The 24,726-nt window shown below is 32.4% G+C and overlaps 1 protein-coding gene across 4 annotated transcripts in view; it reads left to right on the forward strand.

The window, feature by feature from the left end:
• NECTIN3 (nectin cell adhesion molecule 3) overlaps nt 1-24,726 on the forward strand; it is a 126,971-nt gene that overhangs the window by 51,923 nt on the left and 50,322 nt on the right. For 2 of the 4 annotated variants that reach the window (XM_025377255.1, XM_025377256.1), the window contains exons 6-7: nt 17,527-17,665; nt 19,696-19,777. In XM_025377255.1, the coding sequence (XP_025233040.1) occupies nt 17,527-17,665; nt 19,696-19,777 (221 nt within the window). Of the gene's footprint in view, nt 1-6,099; nt 10,064-17,526; nt 17,666-19,695; nt 19,778-24,726 lie in introns of those variants that run through there. The other 2 variants (XM_025377254.1, XM_025377258.1) reach the window with 2 other exon arrangements.

Here is a 24,726-nt window from a genome sequence, read left to right on the forward strand (position 1 = left end):
GTGGAAATCTGTTTTTTTTTTTGTTTTTTTTTTTTTTTTTTGAGACATGGTCTCGCTCTGTCGCCCAGACTGGAGTGAGTGCAGTGGTGTGATCTCAGCTCACTGCAACCTCTGCCTCCCAGGCTCAAGCAGTCCTTCACCTCAGCCTCCAGTAGCTGAGACTACAGTTCTCAGCTGGGCACCACTATGCCCAGCTAATTTTTGTATTTTTTGTAGAGACGGGGGTGGTCTCTCTATGTTGTCCAGGCTGGTCTTGAACTTCTGAGCTCAAGTGATCTGCCCACCTCTACCTCCTAAAGTGCTGGGATTACAAGCGTGAGCTACTGTGCCTAGCTGGAAATCTGAATGAGGTTGCATATTAGTATATTACTCTCTCTCTCTTTAGAGAATAAGCCAGGGAAATGCATAGTTAAAATATACTTAAGGACTGTTTATTTTGTGTTTCTGTTGTACAATTTGGTGTGGGTTATTACTTGTAAACCTTAGACCCAATATGTCTATGTAATCATTTAAATATCAAGGCTTGGCTGGGCGTGTTGGCTCACACCTATAATTCCAGCACTTTGGGAGGCTAAGGCAGGCAGATCACCTGAGGTCAGGAGCTTGAGATCAGCCTGGCCACCACGGTGAAAACCTGTTTCTACTGAAAATACAAAAATTAGCCAGCAAGGTGGTATGCGCCTGTGATCCCAGCTACTCAGGAGTCTAAGGCAGGAGAATTGCTTGAACCTGGGAGGCAGAGGTTGCACTGAGCCCAGATCGTACCATGCATGACAGAGCGAAACTGTCTCAAAAAAAAAAAAAATTTAAAATAAATTAATAAATATCCAGACTCATTTTGGATTCTTTTGTATGTACTGATTTAATTAATGGTATCCTAGATTTATACTCTTTTATCATTCTGAGTTCAGTGTTAAGTACTCTTGACTTGTGTGTCCAGTTGCCTGTTAATGATCATTAACTCTATGTAGTAGTTTAATAGGTATTTACAACTTAACATATTCAAAACAGAGGCCCTGATGTTTCTGTTGCTCCTTGATACCAAACATATTTCTGTACCCATCTTCCTTCTTTCAGTTACTGGTACTTCTTTCCTCACATTTGTTCAGGATACAACCCTTGATAGTTATTCTTGATTTTGCTTTTTCTCTCACACCCTAGTTAGTTCATTAACAAATCAATACCAGCTCTTCCATTATGTTAAATGCAGAATCTTACCAGTTCTTCAACTCTTCTACTACTGCTACTGCACACTAGTCTAAGCCATAAGCCACTCTTACTTCACTATTACAATAACCATTTAATCTCCCTACTTTGCCTCTGTCCCCCTTCAGTTTGTCAGCAAATGAACAGCTAGGGTGGTTCTTTTAAAGGACATGTCAGCTCTTGTCACTCCTCTCCTCAAAACCTTCCATGGGCTTCCCATTTTACCCACAATGAAAACCAAATCCTTAAGTTGGACTTACAAGACTCCATACAAGCCCTCCTTCCAGATGATCTCTCTAACTTCATTTCTTACATGTTTTGCTCATTGGGTGAGTCACTACTGGACTCCTTGCTGTTCTTCGAACATAGCAGGCACATTCCTACCTCAGAGTCTTTTACAGTAACTGTTTTCACTGCCTGGAATGCTTTTACCAGGGATCATCTGAGTTCTTTACCTCATTTCTTAAGGCCTTCACCTTCACCTTTTTCAGCGAGGTCTTTCTTCATGATTATATTTGAAATAAAATACCCTCCCTTCTCACCCCTTTACTACTATTGGTCCCCTTCTTTTTCTTTTTAGCACGTATTGCCATGTAAATTTTATTGTTTTTTATATGCTTCTCTGTTTTTACCCTCAGAACATAAGTCTAAACATAAAGCCTGCTTTAATTACTGCCGCATTTCCATTATCTACAATGATGTTTAGCATATGATAGGTGTTCAATAAAGTTTTGTTGCATGAATGAATAAATTTGAGAATAAAACAATCAGGAATCAATTTACAAATCCAGAGTCTGCTTTTATGTAACTTAAAAAGGGAACTCAAATTTTGAGTAAATATGAACAAAATCACAGTTTCAGCACTTTCGAAGAAGTGGCATTATATGACATAATTTTGGGGGGGTTTTTTTTTGGAGACGGAGGCTTGCTCTGTTGCCCAGGCTGGAGTACCGTGGCGCTATCTTGGCTCACTGCCACCTCTGCCTCCCGGATTCAAGCGGTTCTCCTGCCTCAGCCTCCCAAGTAGCTGGGACTACAGGCACATGCTGCCATGCTCGACTAATTTTTTGTATTTTGGTAGAGATGGGGTTTCACCGTGTTGCCCAGGCTGGTCTTGAACTCCTGAGCTCAGGTAATCCACCGGCCTCAGGCTCCCAATGTGCTAGGATTACAGATGTGAGCCACCGTGCCCAGCAGATAATTTTTTATTTGATTTATTTATTTATTTTTTTTGAGACGGAATCTCACTGTGTCGCCCAGACTGGAGTGCAGTGGCGCGATCTCGGCTCACAGCAAGCTCTCCCTCCTGGGTTCACGCCATTCTCTGGCCCAGCCTTCCTAGTAGCTGGGACCACAGGCGCCCACCACCACACCCGGCTAATTTTTTGTATTTTTAGTAGAGACGGGGTTTCACCGTGTTAGCCCGGATGGTTTCGATCTCCTGACCTCATGATCCACCTGCCTTGGCCTCCCAAAGTGCTGGGATTACAGGCATAAGCCACCGTGCCCAGCCGAGAATTTTTTTTTTTAGTAATCAATAGTTAGACTTTACTTTTCTATCCAGAGTCTGTAATACAGCATACTATGCTGAGATTAGTTAACTCATCTAACAACTGCTTGAAGTATGTCAGGTGCCCTAGGTATAATGCTGCCTTTCCAGAATGACGATTTAGTAAAACTTAGTGGGCTTTTACAAGAGTAAGAAGCCACAATTCACAAAATAAATGACCAATTAATCCTTTTCATTGTTGCATGTACTCATTGTCCTCTAGGAAAAAAATTTTACTTCAGTATTAAAATAGATATTTAAAAATTTGAGAAATTATTTTTAATATATGTTAAATAAATGCATCTTAGGACTAGAGATGAAAGTTCTGCTCAGAACAGAATAAGCAACTCTGAGGGAAATTGTTCTTAATTTTGTTACACATTTTCCCATATTGATAAATGTAAGATTTTTGGATAAGAGGTTTTTGATTTAGGATTGCAATATTCAACCTCAGTTATTAAATTGTACTGTATTATATAATAGTAATACTCTCAAGGGGTATAGTAGCTCTTTGACTAGTACTTACTGACTACTGGAAACTGTGTTTTTCTGGTTTGCTTTTGATGTATATTTTTCCCTTAACACCTGTTACTTCTCTTTAAATTTAGAAAAGCAAATTTTGATATGTCAAATAAGTGCCACTATGTCTAAAACTCTTATTCCTGTGCAAAACTTGAATTTCAGGTCATATTGATGTTAGGATCCAAGTGTAGTATCAGACTTAAGAATTTGCTTACTTAGCAGTCGTTAAACTTTAAAATGCATTTATTTCATATATTTAAATAACCCATATGATAGTCTAAAAGAAAAATAAGCCAATTAATTTTTATGACACTGAAAATATACCTTAGAAGACTGAAATATGCCTTTTATGGGGCATTACATGACTTGTTTTATGGTTTGGCAGAATTCATTAGAAAAGGAAACTTAAAGTTCTTCATTTGGGTGAGAAGAACTATGAAAGTCATTATATCCATTATATACTCATTTATCACACAGTCAGCAAAGAGTATGAAAAATAATATCTAACTGAAAAATGAGGAGTGCTTTTGGGAAGGATTTAACATCATGATATGGTGATTAAAAATAATCCTGCCTTATAATAATTATGACTCTGATTGTAAATTAGAAAACAGAAGAAATATTTTGCATGCATTGTCATATTTCCATTGCTTAAAATGCAAAATAATGAAGTACTAAATGTCCTTTCTTTCATAGAATGACATTACTAGTGAGGCTCAGTTTTTTTTTTTAACATTGATTAAGGAGTGGGATGGTGGGTTGAAACATCTCTAGAACCATGAACAAAAATAAGATTTTAAAATAATCCTTTTGGTTAGATTTTTCTCAAAGCCGTATTTTGTTAAATCTGAGTGAAATGGACAATAGATGACCATTTGTGTTCATATAAAGAAATTTGCAAGTAGAAGTAATAAATGTTAGGGTTTCATTATTTAGGATACTTGGTAAAAATGTGTCTTATTTGGTGAGAGCTCAAGTATAGTCACTGTTCTGAAAAAAACTAGCATATAAAGAACCATGAAAAACTTTAAAACTCTACTGGCAGAAAAGCAAATTATAAATAATTAGATTTTTACTTTAAATATGCTGATGCCAGTTTGTTGTAGTTTTTTTTCTTTGCGAATCATTATAAGGATGACATTCAATACATTAAAGTTGACTTTCCCAGTACTCGTGCTTCCTCAGAAAATACATGAATTGTCTTACAAATGATTTCATTTTTAGTCTATATTTTTAATGTTCTAATGCTGTGAAGTTGAATGATGTGAGACTTTACTACTTTTATACTAGACATGATCCTTCAATTCTACGCTTGTTTTCTTGAGATTGAATTTGTTCCATTAGTGAATGTTTTCATAAATTAAAACTTCCTTGAGTCACTTAAATATACTCTGATAACTCATATTCATCTCAAAGTACTTGACAGGGTTACCGGTTATAAATTTAAACTCATAGAAAATTAGTTATATTGTACTTATTAAATTTTATACTGTACTTGCTAAATTTTTACCACATTCTATACATATGGCATTCCGTGATGAAACCTGTTCAGTAAGTATTTTTCTTTAGCTTGTAATATTAGAATAACTTACCCCATGTAGATTTAGTATTTTTCTAACAATCATTTTTTAAAGCTTTATCAGTATCACTCATTCAAAAATTAATTATAGGAGATTACCATTTGGGTCATTTATTTCTTTCACTGTGAAGGAAACAATATTTTTAAACTTATCCTTTCTTCAAACTCTACAGTTTTGTGTTACATGACCTATAAATACTACTTAATTGATAATTAACCAGTCTTTAATTTTTGCTATTTATGTTTAGTTGCTTTTTAATATTACTGGCTATTTACTCTATTATCTAATGTCGATACACAGGTTCATTTGCATCTAATATTTAAGTATTATTAGAATGTTCTCTCTAAAATATTAGCTGTTCTTTTTGAGACTCCATCCTAAAGTAGTGACATTAAATTTTGCAGATATAGTTGAAGTTTTTAAATTTCTGAATGTTTAGATAACTTGCTCATAGGGTGTTAGACATGGCGATGATATTTTAATTACTTTATAACATATTTTTACTTTGTCTATTAGTCTCATTTGGTAATAGCCTGTCAGGCTAACATAAGTTTAAGCATATGCTTTTTTATTTTTTTTAATTACTAAATAATAGTATTTACTATATATCTCCTTCCAAAAATTTTGAGCTTTTTTATTTAAAGAAAATATTTTTGAGAGAATTATTAAACCAACAGCTTATACTATGCCCACTTAACAAGAGTCTATAGTTTTTCATTCTTTTAAAGATATGCTCAGCTCTTATAAAAATAAACCATATTATTGGTAGGTAAAATGGATATTGAGAAAAACTTTAATTTTTTTATTATTTTTATTTTCTTGAGCTACTGGCTAAGAAAATGTACATTTGAATTATTTGATTTACTTTTTTTGTATAGTAATTTTTAAACTGGCTATGTAATGGGACACTTAAGTAATACTCTTCTTTAAAAAAAATAAGTACCTCTTTTCTAGAGTACAATATCACTCATAAACTTGGAATGGAAGAATTACAACATAGGTTTACACCATAGGTTTTATTCCTTTCTCTTTATTGGTGACTGACTAAATGTCAGTTTTGTTTTCTTTTTAAATAGATAAGTACCACTACATTCTAATCTTAATCAAATTAAGAATGAAAAACTATTGTTACTATGAATATATATTCATTAACTGTGCTGTCTTGTCAACATGCTGCTGAATCAGCCTGCATTGACATTCTTTGCCTTTCTGTGTCTTCTCTGTCTTTACTGTTTCCATTAGATCCTCCTACTACTACCACCCTTCAGCCTACAATTCAGTGGCATCCCTCAACTGCTGACATCGAGGATCTAGCAACAGAACCTAAAAAATTGCCCTTCCCATTGTCAACTTTGGCAACAATTAAGGATGACACAATTGCCACGATCATTGCTAGTGTAGTGGGTGGGGCTCTCTTCATAGTACTTGTAAGTGTTTTGGCTGGAATATTCTGCTATAGGAGAAGACGGACGTTTCGTGGAGACTACTTTGCCAAGAACTATATTCCACCATCAGATATGCAAAAAGAATCACAAATAGATGTTCTTCAACAAGATGAGCTTGATTCTTACCCAGATAGTGTAAAAAAAGAAAACAAAAATCCAGTGAACAATCTAATACGTAAAGACTATATAGAAGAGCCTGAAAAAACTCAGTGGAACAATGTAGAAAATCTCAATAGGTTTGAAAGACCAATGGATTATTATGAAGATCTAAAAATGGGAATGAAGTTCGTCAGTGATGAACATTATGATGAAAATGAAGATGACTTAGTTTCACATGTAGATGGTTCCGTAATTTCCAGGAGGGAGTGGTATGTTTAGCAACCACTGAATGTGACTTAACTATGTACAATGTTCATTCATACTAGTTGATCATTTTCAGATTGTTCATACTTTTTCTTGAGGAAGAATAAGCTTTTTCAAGTTGATTTTCAAGCTTTTTATATTCTAATCTGACAAATGAAAATGTAAAATCTGAGTTCAGTGTATCTAAGCTGCTTTACAATTTTTTTTCAATGCTGTACTACTGTCTCAAGATTTAAATTTTAATGCAGAGTACTTTATTGGTGTGAGGCACACAGGTAAGAAGAAATGTCAACATTAAATGTATGACTTATTTGGTACAAAAATTTTTTAAAAAGGGAACTACCTTGACATTGTGTATTAAATGTTTACCTAAGACAATAATCTCAAGTATGTTTGTTTAACATATACCTCTCAAAATTTATCACCACTCAATGACACTGCATCAAAATTGACTATAAAACTAATTCAAGAAATATTTATATATATTTTTTAATATACAAAAAATATTTAGCCTGATGGAATGGCTTTCCTTTTCAAACATTATTTTCTAAGTTTCTATACAAATGAAATCTTTACCTCTGCATATTAATGAGCCTTGCCATAATTACTGTAGAGTGGCTTTTCAAAGATATTTTGTTGCACTAAAACTGTGGTAGTAAACTCAGTGAACATGATGTGTGGAAGAGCATAATTAGCTGGTCAATATTTTTGTCCAAAATACCTACAAGAGTAATAAAATACATGCCTTTCAAACGTGATAATTATTAGTGTTTTTTTTTTTTTCCTTTTTGGAAAACAATTCTTATATTGTCATGTGAACATGGATTTTGGCACATTAGCAGTAGCCTTATTTTAATGCTTTATGTCCTAAACATACTAATAGAAATGAAAAGATGCAGAGAGAGCATTTCAGAATACTGAGGTACTAGTTTTAGAAATGAGACATTTCAGCCAACAATCTATAGAAAGAATTTTCTGGACCATCTTGTTTTAGTTATTTAATGTTGATGTTCAAACGGGTAAATGTATACAAAGAAAATTTTAGAGTAAACTTGGAAACATTGGATTTAACTAGAAAAATCTAAAGTATAGAATCAGTTGGTGACATTTGCTAATGGATATTGGCATTCATCTCCTTTTTCCTCCTACGTTTATGTATGTATTTTAAGATTTTTGTTTTTACAATTAAAACTGGAAACATGAGGTTTTTTGTTTTTGTTTATTACATAATTATGTATATTCCTTCTGAATCGTTTATCTTTTGAGAAAGAAATGTTACCTAAACTTCAAATGTGCTTTTTGTTTGTAAGGTAATTAAATTGCTTCTACAGTGGAGTCTTACAAAATTATAATAATGACAACTATTTTGAAGCTGAAAGAATATGTTTTTCTATTGATAAGTCATTTGAAAAAGTGACTACGTTGCCAGTGCAATGAAGTGGAAGTTAGTAGAAGAATCATAAATATATTATTTTGTTAATAAAAAGGCAAAGTAGTAGGTACTTTTTAAACCCTCCCAACCAGCCCTTTCTCAATATTCATCAAATCTAAAACATTTAGGGGGTAAAATTCTAACATGTTCATAGTATCTTGCAAATAGTGGAAGGCTTATTCTGAAGGATTATAAACTAGTTTTCTTCATTATAACTAGCACTATTTTGTGGAAATTAGAAACCTATTTTATTTCTCTTCCCAAAAGTAATACTTAGTATAAGACTGTAGTATCAGGTTAAGGATACAGGTAAATAAAGTTCACTTATATCTTCTTACAAATGTCTGGGTTTTAATATGGTTAATCACTTATATACAAATACTACAGCTTTTTAGTACAAGTTTTTGGAAGAAAACTTTTTGATAAAACACTGTTATTGACGTAAGTTTATTTTTAATTTAAATATCATTGATGAGGTGGCCAGAAGAAAGATGGGTCTAAAATTTCTTCCCATGAAAGATGTAAAACTATGACTTTTTTTTTAAATCAAAATTTCATCTTTTAAAAATAATGGTTTGAAATACTGTATGGATCTGAACAGAATAATCACATTTAGGATTCTATATAAATCTGAACTGGAGTATACATCTGAAGGAATTTAGCAGTGTATTTTAAGAAATATATTTCAAAAATATAAATACTGGTTATGAACTTCCTTTTACATTGTGGTTGTGTGTGTGATTGGGTTTTTTTGTTTGTTTGTTTCTTTTGTGTTTTTTTGGCGGGAGAGTGTGACCTGGAAAACCACAAGTGAGTATTTGACATATTCTGTATCCTTAAACCAATCATTTGGCAAACTAGAAGGTTTCTGTGTTAGAAGAATCTGATACTAGTGCTTAACACTTTGGGAAGCATTGCACTGTTGTTTATTAGAACTTTATGTATATTTACTGTACATAGAGACTTGTTTGAAAACATGAATAGTCATTAAATAAACATATTGCTAAATTAGTTTTTGAATTCCAGTGATATTCATAGCTATTTGACAGGTATATATTAAAGTTCTGCTATCTTGAAAAAATATATATTTGTACTATTTTTTTGCCATATTTATATTTATTTCTTTCATATGGTTTGAACTGTTTTTGCATTTTTGTAAATTCACTTGAGAGTTTTCTTTCATACTGGTTAAAATATTTCAATAATATAATGAAGATGAATGCAACTCTTATTTTTTCTGCCATTTTTATTAAAATACAATGAAACTAAAGTAGGCTAGGGGTTAACTTTAAAAGTGATATTTGAGAAGTGCTTTAGAGTTGAAAGATTTAGTATTTTACCATGTGCCTAGTAGGGTTCTATTTGCTAAGTCTAATATTAAGGAAACTATTAAGATTTTTCAGTAGTAAGTGTTGCTTCTAATAGCCGTATACAGGAAAGTTTTATAAGATAACCCATGGCTAAATATTTTGCATTAAGGAACTGTAGGAGTACAGTGTATAAGTACAGAAATAAAAAGAAATGTAGTCATTTTAAATGTGAAAACATCTGATTTGAGTTTGTTTTTGATAAATACTGCTAAAACACAGTATATGAACAAGTAAGTTTATGTATGAAAGTAATCAATGTAAAATATAAGAAAGGAATAAATGGTACCCAATTTGAATTTTTAATTCTAATAGGAGAGTAGATTGTAGATTGAATTGTCTTTCCTGTTTACTTGTTAATTAGAAAATGCATCCTTCATAAACAGCTCCTTTCTCAGATTTTTCATATATTGTGTTTGGGTTTGGGTTTTAGTTTGTACCAGCGCTAAGTTTTGGTTTGGTTTTGTTTGGTGGGTTTTTTTTTATTTTGTTTTGTTTTTTTGTTTGTTTCTTTTTTAACCAACCTGTGTATTAGGTGTTAGCCCCAGTAGCCATGCAAGAAATCTTTAAATAAAAGTTTAAAAAGTTATTTAGAGGCATATTTCTGTAATAAGTTCATTGCTCTGTGTTACCTTCTTTGTCCTCATTATATTTACTAAATGTGTGTATGTGTGTGTTTGTATAATGATCATTATATTTGTTAAAGTGTGTGTGTGTGTAACCTAGTTTATTTTAATTATCAAAGTGTAATTAAAATGATTTGTGGGAATCAGAAACCTGTTTTCTCTTCCTAAAACAAGACTGTAATATCAGGTCGAGGATAGTTGGCATGTGGGCCACTGTATGATTTTGTCCTTTTTTGTTTTGTTTTTTGTTTTTAGGTGGTTGGGTTTTTTTCTTCCACTTTTAAGTTCAGGGGTGCATGTGCAGGTTTGTTACACAGGTAACGTGCCATGGTGGTTTACTACAAAAATCAACCCATCACTTAGGTATTAAGCCCAGCATGCATTAACTATAATATTTGATTTTTAATTAACCATTTAATTCCCAGTCATGAATTAACGTTCTCCATAGTTATAAATTATCTTATCTCTGTAGCTGTAGCTCTTAAAACCCATTTTAGATGTTTTTGCTATTACTTTGGCATAAGTCAAATTTTATATATTGGCTTTCAATTTGGAATTAACACTTTATAAGGTATTTCTTAAGTTGACATTTTTTTTTTTACTTATTTTTGTGAGCTACTTTGATTAGAAATGCCATTGCTTTGAATTGTTTATAATCACCTTGTGATGCATCACTTTGTTTCCTATTTCTGGCTTTTTAAACTGTATTTTTTAAACTATTTTTGACCAGGGTTTTTCTTTGATAATACACAATTAGACTGGATTGTTTTGTTCCCTTCTTGGTATCCCAATAAAAAAATTCATGCATGAAACAGTCTTTGAGGGGTTTGCACAGTAAACCAACTTTTATCTGTTTTTTTAAAATGCTTTCTGTTTATATATATATATATTTTTTTCTGTTATAGTCCAGTCATCTGCTTTTTTGTGAAGTACATATATACTTTGACTTGACCACTTTGACTTGAGTAGTGTTAGGTTTTTATCAAGAGCTTGAAACCAAAATTGTTTACAAAAGCTTTGCCTTGTATTCCCTTAGGTATCATTTATTTTCTTGAACCTTCGTGACAGTTATGTTTATTTCAATGTAGAAGGATAAAACATGATTCAATTTTGGGATATATCTTGTTTCATTTGCCTTTTAGTTAGTAGCTGCTGCTTTTTCTGGCTGGTTGCTAATGAAGCTGATTGAAAGTGACCTTTTAGAGCAATGACCTTTTAGAGCAATAACTTTATAATGTAATCTTCAAAACTTGAGAATAGTTTAGAGCCTCATTTCTTTATATGCATAGTATTTCTGCATAGACATAATAATACAAGTTGTACAGTCTCAGTTACGAGAAATATCCCAGGGAAAACCTAATTGTAAAGTGACAGTTTTATCTAAAAGCCAAAAGTAGGATCTAGGTGACTTGGCCTCTCTTTAAAAAAGGAAAACCTAAACAACAACAACACAAAAACTTCTTGTTATGGAAAATTATACAAAAATAGGACAGAATAATGAAATGGACCTCCATGTACTAGCAGTTTTAATCAGGTTTTCCAAATATGATCCATTCATGGTGATTGATAGAAATATCTTTTACTCTGTTTACCCCCCACCGCATTTTCCCTTGCAATTTATTTCTTAAAGAACCTGCTTCATTTGTTCTAAATTTTTCTGGTTTAAAGGCCCATTTGCATTCTACACACATCCCTCTGTGTTTACTGTAAATTGGTAGTGAGATCTAGAGCCTTGGTTAGATTGAGGTTTAATTTGAAGGCAAGATTACATCATACATAAGTGGTGCTATGTTTTTCCATCAGAAAGCATATAATGTCTACTTTTTTGTGTGTGATATTAGCTGTCATTTGGTGCTCAATGCCTAGATCTATTAACCCTGTTCTTTTACCATATCATATACTTAGATGTCTGAATAATTGTCATGGTGTTTCCTATCAACTTCGTCTATCATAACCTCACATCTTCTTCTAGTTTTTATTTCTCCTCTTCTCCAGATGAGTGAAAACTCCTTTAAGTGTACGTACCAGCTCAAAATTAGTATGTACTCCCATTATACATGAGCTACTACAGCAGTTTGTTACATGCATTATAAAATATTCAAAAATGGAAATTTTAGATATCTGATGATATATTTAACATGTTAATTTTTTCTCACTAAAACTAAGATTTGGGGGAAACAGTATGATTGCATTTTATTTTAAAAGTTAACTTTTAGGCCGGGCGCGGTGGCTCAAGCCTGTAATCCCAGCACTTTGGGAGGCCGAGACGGGCGGATCACGAGGTCGGGAGATCGAGACCATCCTGGCTAACACGGTGAAACCCCGTCTCTACTAAAAAAATACAAAAAACTAGCCGGGCGAGGTGGCAGGCGCCTGTAGTCCCAGCTACTCGGGAGGCTGAGGCAGGAGAATGGCGTGAACCCGGGAGGTGGAGCTTGCAGTGAGCTGAGATCCGGCCACTGCACTCCAGCCTGGGCGACAGAGCGAGACTCCGTCTCAAAAAAAAAAAAAAAAAAAAAAGTTAACTTTTTTATTACTAAAACATTTTTGGTAAAACTACATAATTGAATGTTCTTTATGCATTTTTTATTTTCAATTTTATACCTTTTGATTCAGTGATTGAAAGGTCTCATATCATGGTCAGTGTATGTTGATACTTGGGTTTTAGATATGATAACTAAAATGCCACCTCAGATAGATTCAAATGGAAGAAGTACATTGTTTGGATGTTAAGTTTTCATCCCAACCACTATTTTTAGAGTGTATCTTTATGTCCTAGATATTTGATTGTTCAATGTCTTGCTAATCAATAACGTCTCCTTCACATTAGCTACTCTTTCAGCACATTATAGGCTTAGTGTAAGAGTGTGAGGTTTATTGTTAATGAGTAAATGTAAATATATTTTAACTGGTCTGCTGATGCATTTGATCTTTTTTTTTTTTGGTTGACTTGTTACATCTGGTTAGATTGCCATGCAAATTTTACTTCATACTGTAGCTAACTGATAAAATTTGTGTATTAAGAGTAAGATATCTGTATTGCCAGTTATTAGTACCGGTATTATTAGTGTTATGTGGGGATTTTTTGCCAATTATTTGCAGGAATGATACTAGGAATAAATACTTTCTAATATATAACATGTAGATTAGCACTGATACCTCCACAGAGTCCATGTGTCTTAGCTTTTTACCTGTCACATGGGACACTCATACAATTCTTCCTTTACATGTTTGATTACTGGCTAAATCTAGATAAGTCACTAGTTCACTCTGCTGAGCTCTCATAAATCGTGTCACAAGACATGAAGGAACAACCAAGTGAAGCGCTGTCTACTTAATTTTGTTCTGGAACTATCCCATTTCACTTTCCCCATAGATATAGTGGGTGCTCTGTGTGACAGGAAAACACCTGATACTTGGACAAGGGGAGCAACCAATGCCAATCCATGTATTATATACTAGTAAACAATTATTTTCATGAAATGTCTTTTTTAAAGATAAGTGGTAATATTTCTATACTTACTGGATGATATATATTTTGTGGATTCTTTGACTCTACTTTGGGGGATTTTGCTCTCTATTACCACGTAAAATTTATCCCTGCATTCCTGGCACTTAGCACAAGGCCTGACACATACTAGGTGCTTGGGGTAATTTTTTGGTTGAGAGGCTGAGGAGACTGACCTGATCCAAATAAATAAATAAGTAGTGAGACATAAATGTTTGGATGGATATAAAAGCTAATAAGTCATATTGAGAAGATAAACATTAAAGGGGCTGTTACAATTGGAGAATGGGATTATTTATGGGGAAAAATTGGTAATACAATAATATATAGTATGGGAGCAAATCAAAGGTGGGAAGATAACTTTGTAGACCAACACATAAACCTGTGATGCCATCACTAAAGTTTTGTCAAAGGGCCTGAAGAGAAAAAATAGGGCATGTCTCAGTTTTTTTAGATGTGAATTAGGTGTACACGTTTCAATAGCTTTACTTTAAAAAATTATTTGTTTATGAATGATTTAAAAACTTCACTTTATTATCTATAATATTTGTGTACTTTTTTCCAAAAAGTAAATCATTTCTTATATCCATATTCATTTTTTTATGGTTGGTAGCTAGTTGATTTTTAAACATCTTCCCCAGAAGACATGTGCATGCTATCTTTTAATTAGATGTGGCAGTATAATCTTGTGTTGGGGAATGCTCTTTTTCTGTTTTTGGAGGTAAGTTTCCAGTGAATACGAGTTACCGTTACTATTGTGATAACAGCAAGCTGGTCTTCTTTTTAGCAATGCATGCACCAGTATTTTAATGGTAAATAGTCTATAATTTTTGTCTTGTTTTCTGCCTCTTGTAAGCATATATTGCTCTTAGTAGAACATCTCCTTAGGTTGATGGTAATGTTTCATGTTATTCACTCAGTAAACTACCTTAGTGTTTAAAAATGCTGTGTTTATACATTTGATCACTTAATTTTTTTCCTCTGTAGTGGTTTGGTTGGAATACAGAGTTTATGTAGTATGTATGTGTTTATTTGGGCTGAGATATGCGGGAAACAGTGTTGAGGCTAAATTCTCAGTTTTCGCCAAAATACTTGTTTATTTCGTCTGGGATATGTGGGAAACAGTGTTGGGGCTAAATTATCAATTTTCATCAAAATACTTGAATGCAAAAGATTGAGGCACCTCCTTTGCTTTCATACTAGTTTTCATCAACTGTTAATACCCTTAAATTATTAACACCTTAAGTACTTACCTCTTTTTTTCCCCTCAGTTAGAATCAGAAAACATGAAAAATATCCCATATGCATATTTAGCATAATCAATTGACCTAAATAAAGTAGATTATCTAGTTGGGAAATAGATTCATATCTAGTCTGTCCTCCATTTGCTCATTTCAGCAGCTACCAGCCTATTCTAATACTACGAAGAGGTATTGGAGAAAGAGGATACATATGATAAAGAATGAATGGAACCAGGTGAAATGAAGATGCCCAAATTAAGATAGAAGGAAGTGTTGTGATACAGTCAACTCTCACAGAATCCTAGAACTAAAAATTTTATAAGACTAGTGTGACAAAATTGGATAGATTGTAATTAAAATGTTTAAGAAATAATACATATTTAGACACGCGTTACTTGAATATATTAAAAAATAGTATTTAAAGTTGGAAACTAAGAGATTAAAAGTCTACATTATGTTGTTTTATTACACAGCACTACCAAACCTTAGATTATTGCTGAAGTTAAATGAAAGGCTTTCTTAGAGGAGATGTATAGTTTGATAAAAATTTGTAATGATCTCTAGATTGAGAATCTCAGTTTGGCCTCGAAGAGTAACATGAACTTTTCAAAACCAGTTTTGAAAAAATTTGTCATCAAAATAAGAACAAAAATTTAAATTCTGTACAGTTGGGCAAACATGATAGGTCATCTTTAGCAAAAGAAACATTTCCAAGAGAGGAAAACCTTTAGAATAATTGATGTGGAGTAAATAACGTACTTGACAATTAGTATTTTTTATTTGTGCCACTGACTAGAGATGTATGACTTTGGTCAAATGGCATAATCTTAATAGTTTTAACTGGCCTATTATTAAGGATTGAGTAAGACCATCTACTTTATGGCTGTGTTCAGTGGTTAAAGCTGTAATCTATATGGTGGGGAAAATGATAATAGAGATTATCCGTAGGTCATCCCAAATCTCACATTTACAAGTGCAGAATGATATTTGGATGTACTGGATTTCAAATTTTTTTTTTTTTTATCTAGTACATATCCAAATAGAGATAGATTAGAAAATTGAGCAACAATAGATAAACCAGGCTGGTATTAGCAAATGAAGGTCACCATGAATGATTGAGTTATAATGTTTCAGAATCTATACATTGGAAACATTATTGAAATGAGTGACTTGCACTTACTAGTGTAAGATCTTTATCTCAAAATGAGTCTAACAAAATAAGCCATTAATAAACTCAGGATTGTTAGTATTCTAAAGACATTTTTATAATTTGAAAGAAAGTAAAACATTATTTTTGGTAATCTAAAGTACCATGTTACCCACATTTTAATAAAAACAGAATTAGAAAATACTTACGTATTTATATGGGAATACTATCATGGTAAGTAGGTGAAACATATTTCAAAACCAACAGTGCTAATTCTGTAACTTTGCTGTGTCTGGTTCACAACAATTATTGCAGTTATTTAAGAGTATATGTGAAGATTATGTCAATTTAAGTAAAGCTGAGACTTCTTCATTAGTCTATATTAATGTTAACAAAAATATTCTTGTCTTCCAACAAGGGGTAACAGTGGAGGCTTCTACCCTCCTCCAACCTAACTTTATTTCTCTCTCTGCTCTCTACTATTCATTGATTGAATGGTCTTGGCAGATTATTTAACTTCAGAACTGCAATATCTTTATTTATAGAATGTTATCTCAGTATCTTTTTTTTGTTGGTAAGAAAGACAAAATCAGATGTGTGAAGGAACTTTGTAATTCACGAATCTCCACAAAATTTAGTTACTGGATTTAATATAGCCGAAATTGTCAAAGTAATACACATAAAGATTGTTTTGTTACATTCCTTAATACTTAACATTTGAAAATATGTAGTACTTGTAATAGTTTTAGTACATTCCGTTATTTGGGAGTTCATAAAATTGTTGTTCAGTTTTCTGGGAAAAGTGTGAAATGCTAACAGCCAAATATGTTCTTTAAATCCTTTCTTACAAAATTGTGGTGCAGTGTGGGAAAGAGAAGTTGGTATTCAGAGATGACATATGTCTATGGCCAGGAGATAGTAAGAATTTCTATTTAATGTTGTAGTAGAGAAGCTATTTTTAGTGCACTTTGTATTAAATGTTCATGAATTAAGGGAAATTTTGTGCAAGTCCTGTTTTAATATTTACATTTTAAAATACTTTTCAAATTTTACAATGTCCAATGTCAATGTTTTTTTGATATGGGATATTTTCTGTTTCGCACCTGAAATTTTTCAATTTTGTTAATAGTTTATTTTAAGAGAATAAAAATGCTAAATGTCTGTATTACTGGTCGTTTATATTAGAGAATACTGATTTTTAAAATTACCTTTTAGAGTACAAACTTAAAATTACTTTCATCTTTTTCTCTATCTTCTTCTCCAGATACTCTTTGCATATCAAGAATATATTCTCCTGATGATGTTTGGGGATACTTACATAATTTTTAAAAAGTTAAGTTGAGGTATTAAAGTAATACAAGAAAGAAGGAAGGGTTTTAGCATAATGCCACTAAACCTAATGAATCAAATTTGGGGTCCTGTAACCTGGCTCTTGAATAACATACTTCAGTCAAATAGTTTGCATATTGTAGAAAAGGTATGCAATTTCAAGAATTAATTTTAAGATTATTTGAAAAGCCTAATTTTTGTTACTTTACAGATGTTCCATTTAAGCAGACCTCTTCCATAGCTGTAGCTGGAGCGGTAATTGGAGCTGTTCTTGCCCTTTTCATCATTGCTATCTTTGTGACTGTGCTGCTGACTCCCCGAAAAAAGAGACCATCCTATCTTGACAAAGTGTAGGTAACTGTTTCTGCCTTCGTTCAACTATGCATATCAGTATGTGTCTATGTTTACCTTTACAGCTCCTCATAAAGAAATTAAGGGATAGAAGTAAGGATAATATTAGGCCTTTGTTAGATGACCCTGGTTTCATCAGATATCTCAAACTATATCTTGGTAAATGAACATTGTCAAGGGACTGCTAGAGGTACGGAACAGCTTTACATTTTTCACCTAGAGTGTATTAGACATCTTTCTAGAGGGTAACATAGTAATACTTTATGTGGTCCTGCCTTCTGAATAGAAATGTAGGTCTTTCATGAAGTGGTAACCAAAAGACATATAAAAATATCTTTGAAGTTTTAATGGCTTCTTCAGGTTGTATATGCATGTCTTATGTATAGATATAACTTTGAACTATCAAGTTATTAAATAGAGTTTTATAACTTTTTTCTTAAAAACACTTTTTTTTAGTGAATTGTAAAATATACATCTTCTTATTTAAAGAATAAGCAATATTTTTGTCCTAGTCATTGAGATAGAATTGTAAGGCAGAAATTGCACCGTGCAGTAGAATCAGATGACCACTGTCTCAGTTCTATTAATTCCATCAACAGCTTTGTTGCTTCATCTGAGAAATATGAATAATGCTCTTCCTACTTGCCTCACATGGTTGAGATGATAGTAGAATAAGATAATATTTTATAAACTGTGAAGCTCTTTACACATGGCATTATTTCTTATGTGGTTTATTAATGTTTTTATGTTAGGACATAAGATAGTTCTGTCTTCATAAATGCTTTGTATATGTCTTTGCTTCTCTAATTTGGCACAATTATAGCAGTAGTCTTTGGATCAAAGACACTTGTGTGTCAGTTACAGCTCTGTCATGATCAGATTAGTACTATGACCATGAACAAGTAAGTTACTTTATCTCAATGAGCCTCAGTTTTCTCACCTAAATGGCCTATGGCACCTTGGAGCTAGAAATTTGCTGTGATTTTCGTTAGATAAGAAGAAACAATTATTTAAACAAAGGATGAAAAAATGCTCTTTCAGTATAATACTTGTGGGACTGGAGTCCTTCAATCTTTCAAGAGTGACTAGCACGTGGTTACTTAATCTTAATTTCCAGATTATCTTGGCTTTTCTATAATTTCAAAAACATAATGTACTGGTAGGCTAACAAATTAATGTAGCCATTTTATTTATCACTTAAGTTTTAATCATTTAAAATACTAGTTTATGTTCATGGAGACATTATTAGACCACAGAATTTATTACTTCAGGATCTATAGTTTTCATTCCCTTTATCCTTTAATATAGTTAACTTTTTGATTTTCTAAGCACAAGTACTGAAAATGTTATCTGTGATCTTCAAAAGCATGAGACTATATAAAATCTTGTAAAATGCAGAGAGCTACAAGGTATATTAAAACCTATATTTGTTATAAGTAAACAATATTTAAAATATATGAAAATGTTGATTTTCTGATATGCAACTTTGGAAAAAATAAATGCATTCACTAAAAATGTAATGATTATTTTGTTTATTTCAGATGGCAAGATTTATAATGGTCTGTAGATTGAAAAAATTATCTGACAATATAATTGTGACTAAAGCTTTTGAAAATCAGTTTTGGAAGTATTTCTAAAATACAGTGTAAATATTTCTTATTACGACACTTTGGAGGAAAGTGTAGTGACACTCTAAAATGTTGATAGACATAGTCAAATATTAAAACATGCACTAAAGTCATGTCGTATACTGAATTACTTAATTTCAGTTCTTCTATTTTAATTCCTTCTTTAAACATGATTGGTTCTACATACAGGAACCTTTAACACCAGTGTTTACTTTTATTTTTGATCTTTGATAGATTAATGGCAATCTAAGAACTGAATTAAACATGTAGGCTAGTGTAAATATTATATAGTATGAGGAAAATATTCTCAAAACTTATGAGAACCTTGATTTTCTTTTGCTCTTTTTTTTTTTTTTTTTTCCTAAATGTGACAATCACATATTTTAACCTTTGCAATGCAGGATTGACCTTCCACCCACACATAAACCACCTCCTATGTATGAAGAACGATCCCCACCTTTGCCTCAGAAAGACCTGTATCAGGTATGTGTTCATGAGTACACTTAAGATAATGTGAGATACAATAAAAAAAATACTAAGCCATTTATATTATTTCTTTCAAAATGTTGTTCAGTCATTATGCATTAAAGATTACATAGCAGTACCTAAGTTTTAACTTGCTCAGTCATTTCTCTGAAACATTTAAGAGATCAAATTTTGTCAACAAGTTGTTATGGCCAGTATAGATAAGACAAATCAACATTATATTAGGCTTTTTACTGAATACTTGTTGAAGACTTACTGTTAACACAGTTTTATTGACATACAAGTTTATTGTAAAATAAAAAGTAGAAAATGAATATCTGTTGAGTAGCATGAAGGGCTTCTTTTCCTTGGAGTGTACAGTATTTTATTCTGTTTTGGAATCAGTTCCCATTAATTCATGTGAAAGTATGATTCAGTGCTTTTATCTTGTATTCTATACCTGGATTAATGTGCTGTACTTGTTATTTGAGAAAGTTGTAAACTATCAGAATATTTGAATTCTTTGATTCTCAACTTTAGTGGTTGTGTTTGTATGTTTGTTTTGTCTTTTTCTCTATCACCAACACAACATATTGGATCTCTAAGCCTGTACTGGGGTTTTATAACGTCTGGGGGCATATCCTATAATACTTTCCTCCTAAAATACGTCCTGTATCTTCAGCCTGAATAAGGCAAATCATTAGCCCATCCATTCATTGATTTAATTTGGTGGAAAAATTCTAAAGGAATGTTTCTGCCAAGATGTTCTCAGCTTCTCTTCCGTAGCTGACTGTGTAGTCAGTCTACTGACCAAGAATGGGGCAGGAAGGAGCATTCCCTGGCACGTGGACCCACTGTCAGTGGGTGCTAGCTTTGTCATCTTGCACAGTTAGGTGTCCTGATAGTGAAGATGTGCCATTTTTTCAGACCTTTTGTTCTCACATAAAGAGTGTAGTCTCATCTCTTGGCAAATAAATGAAATTGACAAGCAGTGTGAAATGTCATAAAATTCTTAGCTGGAGCTGTTGGGTTTTTTTGTTGTGTTTTGTTTTCGTTTTGGTTTGGGTTTGGGTTTGGGTTTGTTTTTTTGCCAGTTAGATAACTGAAAAAGTAGCTCATTAAAATGTTTTGTAGATTCCTAGATGAAGTTGGTCTGCTTTTCATAATCGATTGGCTATAGGTATTAATAATTATGTAAATTACCTTTTTGCGTCATTTTTCAAATTTTTGGTTACTTTTTGAATTTTGCTTCTTAGTTTTTTAGGAACTCTTTGATATGGATAGTAATCTTTTGTATTATATTCATCTCTTATTTTTTAACCGTATAGTGTCATATAGAAAATATTACGTTTATATGTAGTAAAAATCTATTTCTTTCATTGTGTTTGTTGGAAGTTGTGTGTTGTCTGAAATTACTTCCTTACATTTCCTTCTCTCTCCTTGAACTAGAGTGTAGAAAAAAGTCTTAGAAAACTAATAGTTTTGGCTCACTCCTGTAATCCCAGCACTCTGGGAGGCCGAGACGGGCGGATCACGAGGTCAGGAGATCGAGACCATCCTGGCTAACGCGGTGAAACCCCGTCTCTACTAAAAATACAAAAAAATTAGCCAGGTGCGGTGGCAGGCACCTGTAGTCCCAGCTACTCAGGAGGCTGAGGCAGGAGAATGGCGTGAACCCGGGAGGCGGAGCTTGCAGTGAGCCGAGATTGCGCCACTGCACTCCAGCCTGGGAGACAGAGTGAGACTCCGTCTCAAAAAAAAAAAAAACGAAAACTAATAGTTTTATGGTTTATGTTTCATTTTAATCTGAAACTTTATTAAACTTAATAAAGAGGTAGAGACCCATTTTTTCCCAATGGGATAACCAGTTGTCCAAATACTTTTCAATTACCTATACTTCTGCATGGTTCAAGAGCACTTTTACCCTAAGGTAAATTCTCATACATATTAGGTCTGTTTCTGAACTCTTAATTCTGTTATATTGCTATGTCTTTCTCTTCCTAAACCAGGATACTGGTATTTCAATTATAATTGTTTTATAATATGATTTGATATTCAGTAAATTCCCTTATCTCTGTTCTTGCTTTCAAAATTTTTCTTGACTTTTCTTTTCTCTGTCTGCTTCAGAATTACCTTCCCAGATTCCATAAACATTCTATTGAACTCCTGAATTAATTTAATAAGAATTGACAACTTTATGATAACGCCATTTCTTCCCATCTAGAAACCAGATAAGCCTCTATTCTGGTTTCTGGTGGGGTGTGTCTGTGTGTGTGTGTGTGTGTGTGTGTATGCTGGAATAAAATCTCTTTCTGGTACATGCTTTCCACATTCCTATTAGGTTTACTTTAGGCATTTTAAGTATTTTGATAGTCACTGGGATTTCTCTCCACCCTCCCCCTGTGAACTTTTTAAATTGGCTATTAGCATATAGAAATGCCTGATTAAAAATATGAATCTTATATGCAGCCTCTTTTATCAAGTTTTTGATTCATTCTAATGGTTTTTCATTTTATTTTTTTAGGAATATAGTCTATTTGCTGCAAATGACAGTTGTCCTTTTTATCCTTTGCATATTGTGATTTCTCAGGGGAATACATATGAGGGGTTTCCTTATGTCATTCAGTTTTAAATCTGATATGAAATAATTGAAGACTAATATAGAATTTCCTTGCATTAAAATTTTTGAAAACACTGCATTCTATGAATAATGTTGTTTTTTAGCCTTGATTTGAAAGAATTAAAAACATTGTGAAAACTATTTTCCAAATCAACTAAAATGATCTAGGGAACATTTTCAGGAAAACATATCTAATATTTTGAATATAGTTGGATTTCTGATATGGAAAAATATTAATGAAAATGTGAATCTTTTAGAATAGTCTGTGTTTCAGCCTAAAGTAGCATTTACCCTAGAAATGATGACCAGGAGATCCCATGAAATGGATATTTATTTGACTCTACTGAGAATGATAATAGGAATTTCAGTCTAGCAGCAATATTACGGGGAATGAGGCTTTTGAAGTTATTTTTACAGTGCTGACATACCATGTTAATAAAAGCTTTTCAATAGCTTGAACTATCATGAGATTTTTCTCTCCTTATACCTATTTTCACAGTAGTTGTCTGTCAGATGATTTTTGGTAAATGTTTAATTTTTAACAATCCTAAAACAGTTTTATGAACAGTATTTCATGTATAAGAATACACATACCAGTTTTCATGACAAATATTTGGTTTATGTATACACAAGATGTATATTTGTATATGTGTGTGTAAGCTTTCTAAGTGATGAAATGTAATATATGCATAAAGTACTTTAATGAATGACACAGAATATAAAAAGCTTATTGGTATGTTTTTAGATTCCACATAGCAACTAACCTTAAGAAACTACCACTTGTAGCATTTTAGTTTAGTATTGCAGAAGTATTTTTCTAATTATCTGAAGACTATTGAAATAGTCTCCCTTTTCCAACTAATGTATTTGTGTGAAGCTTTTATTTTTCTTTATATACTTCAACTAAACAACATATTATGGTAGACTGAATGCTGTAGCAGATATGAAAATCAAACTTTCCTCTTTTGACCCAGATATTAAAAGATTTATAAAATTTAGGAGATACTGTTTATATTAACCTATAATAGGTTTCCTATTCTTTTTAAATGAATTAAATTTTTAAAAACTCTTAGTTTAAATGAATAACATGATAAATATAGATAGCTGTTATTCCTATAAATGAAAGTGCTTGGGGTTCTCAAAATGTAAAAGTTCGTAAAGGGGTCCTGGGGCCAAAAATTTGAGAACTGCTATTGTAAATTGTAAGTGGTATGAAGGCAGGGGTCATGTCACTGTGGTTTAGTACCATAATCTTAGTGCATAATACAGTGCTTGGCATATATAAGTACCTGATAATTTTTTTTTAATTTGACAGATCAAAATTGTATATTTTTGTGATATACAACATGCAACGCGATGCTTTAATGTATGTGGAATAACTAAATCAAGCAAACTAACATATGCATCACCTTATGTATTCTGATAAACAGTTTTTGAATGAGTAGGTGAAAGAATCAAGCCCTTTTTTATATCCTCTTCAGTTTATAATCTGTGAAAATTTCTGCATCATTTATAATATCCGTATCACAGATACTATATTTCAGTATATTTAATGTCAGTGTCCATAATATCACTGTATCAAGTATGAGATATCAATATATAATATATGTAAAAGAACAGAGAAAAACAGACTATAGAAATATTTTTAAATGTTAGCAATTATCTTTGTAATAGATTTCTCAGTGAATATTATTTTTTTAATATTTTCTGTAGTTTCTGTTTTTTCTGCAGCGCCTTTACCCGCCTCTGTAAGTAGCCTTTTAGCATAGGAAAATAGAGATCTATTGAATACCTGAGTCACTGACCTGGAATGTTAAGCTAGTCATACTGGTCAGTGTGTCAGCAGTGTTAACTATCTGAAAAAACTGAATTTCTTTCCAATAATTTACTATAGTATATTTCTTTCTTTAGTAAATGTTTGTAAATATTCATGACAGTGTTAGTGGAGAAAGAATGTTTTTACATGTTTTGAAGTGTATAGATAATACATACACAACAATATAAAGAGTTGTTTTCTAAGGTCTCATTCCCATACCTATTTACCCTACCCCCATCATCTACAGATAACCACTTTTATTAATTTATGTCTTCGTACTGTTTCTTTAAGCATAGACAAGAAAACACACACATGCACACACACTCAGGTGCATTTTAATTTATTTTCCCCCTGTTTAAAAGTAATGTATACATATACCTTGTTACATATCTTGCCATTTTCTCCTAAAATATACTGGAGATCTTTTATTATTGAGATGCAGAGAGCATTCTCAACCTTTTTTATGTCTACATAGTATTGTAATGTGTGTATATTACGTAGTTTGCAATGTCAAAAGATTTTAATAAACCA

This window comes from Theropithecus gelada, chromosome 2, assembly GCF_003255815.1.
Source record: "Theropithecus gelada isolate Dixy chromosome 2, Tgel_1.0, whole genome shotgun sequence".
Taxonomy (NCBI): Eukaryota; Metazoa; Chordata; class Mammalia; order Primates; family Cercopithecidae; genus Theropithecus; species Theropithecus gelada.